Source organism: Pteropus vampyrus, unplaced genomic scaffold (assembly GCF_000151845.1).
Source record: "Pteropus vampyrus isolate Shadow unplaced genomic scaffold, Pvam_2.0 Scaffold158, whole genome shotgun sequence".
Lineage (NCBI taxonomy): Eukaryota > Metazoa > Chordata > Mammalia > Chiroptera > Pteropodidae > Pteropus > Pteropus vampyrus.
In genome coordinates, this window is record NW_011888939.1 from 1883584 (window position 1) to 1887467 (window position 3884).

Below are 3884 nucleotides of genomic sequence, written 5' to 3' on the forward strand. Positions count from 1 at the left end.
GGACCCATCCTAATGCCGCAGGGTTCATTAACCCATGTGAAGTGCTCAGAACAGTGCCCGGCATCTGTTAAGTGCTGTCTGGGTAGTGGCTGTTGTCACTTGCCCGCTGCCTGCCCTTCAGAGTTTGTGGAGCCCTCTAGCCCCTCCCAACAGCCCAGTGAGGCCTACTGCACAGGTGTGCATGCCGGGGCCCAGAGAGGGAGAGCAGGTCGCTCTGGAACTCCAGCCCAGGGAGGAGTGGACACAGGCAGGGAGACGCGGGGCAGGTCAGCTGTTGGTGCTGCTGTTACTGTGTCCTTGGACCTGGACCACGGGACCGAGGCTGCCCCTAGGCTGGATGGGGAAGGGCCACACGGCCGTCATGCCCAGTTAGCAGGAACACTGTGCCCCGTGGGGCGGGGGTGGTGCAGAGCTCGGGAAAGGCAGGCAGGAGGGAGAGGCCGATGAACTGTCACTCAATGCTGATAACTTGTAAGGCGTTTAATTAAATGGCCTCTTCATCAAGAGATAATCAGAGTGGCAGGGAAGTGCCTTGAGTGACTGTGGGGGAAGGGGGCGGGGGGAGAGGGAGGCCTGGTGTGAGACCCCAGGATGGGCATGGGACTGCTGAGGAGGGGAGGGACAGAGGGAGGGAGGAGGTGCGTTGTGTGTTGGCGGGGGGCAGGTACGTAGCCAGGCCTTAGAGGCAGCTGGAGACACAAGCTCCGCCTTCTGCCTCTCATCTCTTTATTGAGCGCCTACTGTGTACCGGGCCCCACCTCAGACACTTGGGATTGTTGTCCCTTTCTGTCACCAACCACATGAGCTTAGCTCTTGTTTCAACCTAGTTTTCTCTTGGGCGGGACCTTCTAAGCCCCCCACTTCTCCTACATTCTCTCTCCCACTCCAGGGCTCAAGAGGCTGCACGCACTGACCACGCAGGCGGCCTACGAGCTGCACGTGGACCTAGAGGACTTCGACAACGGCACAGCCTACGCCCACTACGGGAGCTTCGGCGTGGGCTTGTTCTCTGTGGACCCCGAGGAGGACGGGTTCCCACTCACTGTGGCCGACTACTCGGGCACTGCAGGTAGGGCTCCAGGCTGCAGCAGGCCGGGGGTGGGGGGAGGGAGCCCACCAGTCTCCCCACCTAGGAGGTCCTGCCAGGGCAAGTGCTCCTGCCTCTGGGGTCGGGATCAAGGTTTCTCCCCTTCCCCTCCAAGGCCCACCTGGTCCTCATCCCAGCAAACGAAGCCAGTAGGGCCTGCAGTGTTCGCCCATTTAGCAGATGAGCAAAGTGAGCCAGGAAAGGAGACACCTGAGGTTTGGCTCTGCGGGTCTCTCAAGGGGGCTGGGTTTCTCTTAGGCAGAGTCGAACAAGCAAGGACAGGGAGGCAGCGCGTGAGAAAGCTGGGGGGAGGAACAGAAACCGCCTAGACCCAGGGGACAGCCACCGACCCGTAGGGGGCGCTGCGGGTGCACGTGAGCTGCGCGGACACCGTGGGTGTGTCGGGACGGGTGCGTGTGCACCACTCTGTTTTGGTGGGGGCACTGTGTACACGTGCGTGCACACGCACATCCAGGGGAGCGCACCGCGCACACGTAGCTGTGCTCGCATGCCCGCACCTGTGCGCCCCGAGTACACACCTGAGTGCGCGCGCCTGCGCAGGGGACTCCCTCCTGAAGCACAGCGGCATGAGGTTCACCACCAAGGACCGCGACAGTGACCACTCGGAGAACAACTGCGCTGCCTTCTACCGCGGCGCCTGGTGGTACCGCAACTGCCACACGTCCAACCTCAACGGGCAGTACCTGCGCGGCGCGCACGCCTCCTACGCCGACGGCGTCGAGTGGTCCTCCTGGACCGGCTGGCAGTACTCGCTCAAGTTCTCCGAGATGAAGATCCGGCCGGTCCGTGAGGACCGCTAGACCGGCCCCGCCCCCTCCCCGGCTCCGCCCCCTCCCCTCCCCTCCCCCTCCCGGGCCCCCTCTCCCACCCCCGGGCCCCCTCTCCTGCTCGATTGCCTGCCTGCCGCACCTGGCTGACCCGCTCTTGCATTGGCGCGGGGCCCGGCCAACCCCGACACTGCCCCCTGGGCGGGCGATGTCGCACATCAATCACCTTCGCTCTGTCTCCACCCTTCAATTTGCCTCTGATGCGGGGCGGGGCAAACTTGACCCATAATTCTACCTGCCCAGACTTTGGGTCCTGGGCTGTCTGCCTTCACCTGGCCAGGAGTCACCCCCGGCAGCCCCTCCACTTTGCCGATCCAAACGCCCGGCGTTATGGGGGCACAGAGAAGGACAGACGGCGCCCCTGGAACCCTTCCAGCAGACAAAGGGAATGTTTGGGGCGTTCTGAGATCTGAGAGCAGCCCCTCCCTCATTTCCACGGTTCCTGGAGACCCCATCTCTCGCCGCTGGAGAGCCGCTGGTGCTCAGAGCTGTCCAGGGCGGTGAGGCTCAGCTGCCAGTGGAGACTCTTGCCCCAAGGTGGCCAAGGCTGGTTCCCTGGAGTCCCCCACCCATCCACCCCATGTCCCTACTGGCCTGGGAGGTCCCCAGTGCCCTTGGCTGCTGCGTCCTGCCTCATGGTTTCCTGGGGCAGCCAGAGCCCCTCCCCACCACCATCTCCTGCTTGTGAGAGGAGGGTGCAGATCCTGCACCACTGTCCGAGCTCAGCCAGTGAGGACGTCTTGATTTCCTGGGTGGCAGTGGGCTTGTACTACCCCCCCCCCCCACCACCAATTTCCAGGGTTTCCAGGGACTCCAGAGTCCTAAGGCCCCTTAGGAGCAGGCCTGGAGGGTGGAGGCTGGACCTGGAGGGGTTAGATGGCTATTACCCCATCTGCCCAGACTGCCCCCTGCTGGGGTTAGGGGGAAGGGCAGGGCTGGGACTCCCGATTTTAACCTGCTGCCCAACAACCTTGGAGCCCTGATGCATTTGTTGTCCAGACCCTAGCACAGAGCTGTTTTTCCAAGTTCCCGCCTATGGAGACCTGATGGGGTGGGGTGGGGCTTTGAGAGGGCTGGAGTATCAGCCTGAATTGCTGCCCAGAGGGTGGGCAGCACCAATGGCCCCTCCTCAGGCAGGACACCTGAAGGCACCTTTACAGGACACCTGAAGGCAGGCACACGGGAGAGTGTGGGGCTCAGCTCTCCCTTCCTCTCCCACCAACATTTGTGCTTCAGTAAAAATCGGAGTTGGCCGGGGGCAGCAGGAGAGGCCTGGAGTGCCACTGACCTGCCCTGAGACCTGGCCGCTCCCCTCCCTCTCGCTCTACCTGATTGTCAGTGTTCGGCAAAGCTTTGCCGGACATCTGCTGTGGCCCAGAGCCTGTTGAACAAGACCGAGTCTCTGACCTCTTGGCACTCAACTTGAAGCAGAGACAGCCAAGAAGTAGGTGTTACAGCCAGAGTGACCAGGGCAGTGACGGGAGCAGCCCAGGTGCAGGCAGGGCTGGGGGCAGTGGTGGGCAGAGATGTAAGATGACCACATGTGACTTAAAGGGAAGACTCCTGCTGGCCCCCTTTCTCACCTTCTAGAAACCAAGAGAGCCACCCCACCTGGGCCACTGGGTCCCCCAGATAAGGAGCAGAGTGTGGGTGGGACCGAGTCCTCAGCCCAGACTGGAGCTGGCTTCTGCTGCCAGCCGAGGAGTGCCAACCGCTGTTTAGAAAGTGCCAAGCGCTTTCTGATCTGTCTTCAAACAAATTCCTGGTGAGTGTGATGTTAATGGATTCACAGATGTGCGTGCGTGTCAGGAGGCTCCTGCCAGGACTCGGCAGACGAACAGACGTGCCACAGCTCGGGCCTGGCAGGGGGACGGGCGAGGGCGGCCTTCAGGGGCCCAGAGTCAGTGTCTGGCTGGCCCAGAGACACCCATTTCTTCCTGCCTGAGGGC

At 62.4% G+C, this 3884-nt stretch overlaps 1 protein-coding gene across 1 annotated transcript in view; it reads left to right on the forward strand.

Annotated features, from left to right (window-relative positions):
- FIBCD1 (fibrinogen C domain containing 1) overlaps positions 1-1908 on the forward strand; it is a 36710-nt gene extending 34802 nt beyond the window's left edge. The window contains exons 8-9 of the mRNA XM_011370056.1: positions 890-1069; positions 1649-1908. Coding sequence (XP_011368358.1) covers positions 890-1069; positions 1649-1908 — 440 coding nt within the window. The remainder of the gene's footprint in view (positions 1-889; positions 1070-1648) is intronic.
- Positions 1909-3884: the final 1976 nt, after the last annotated feature.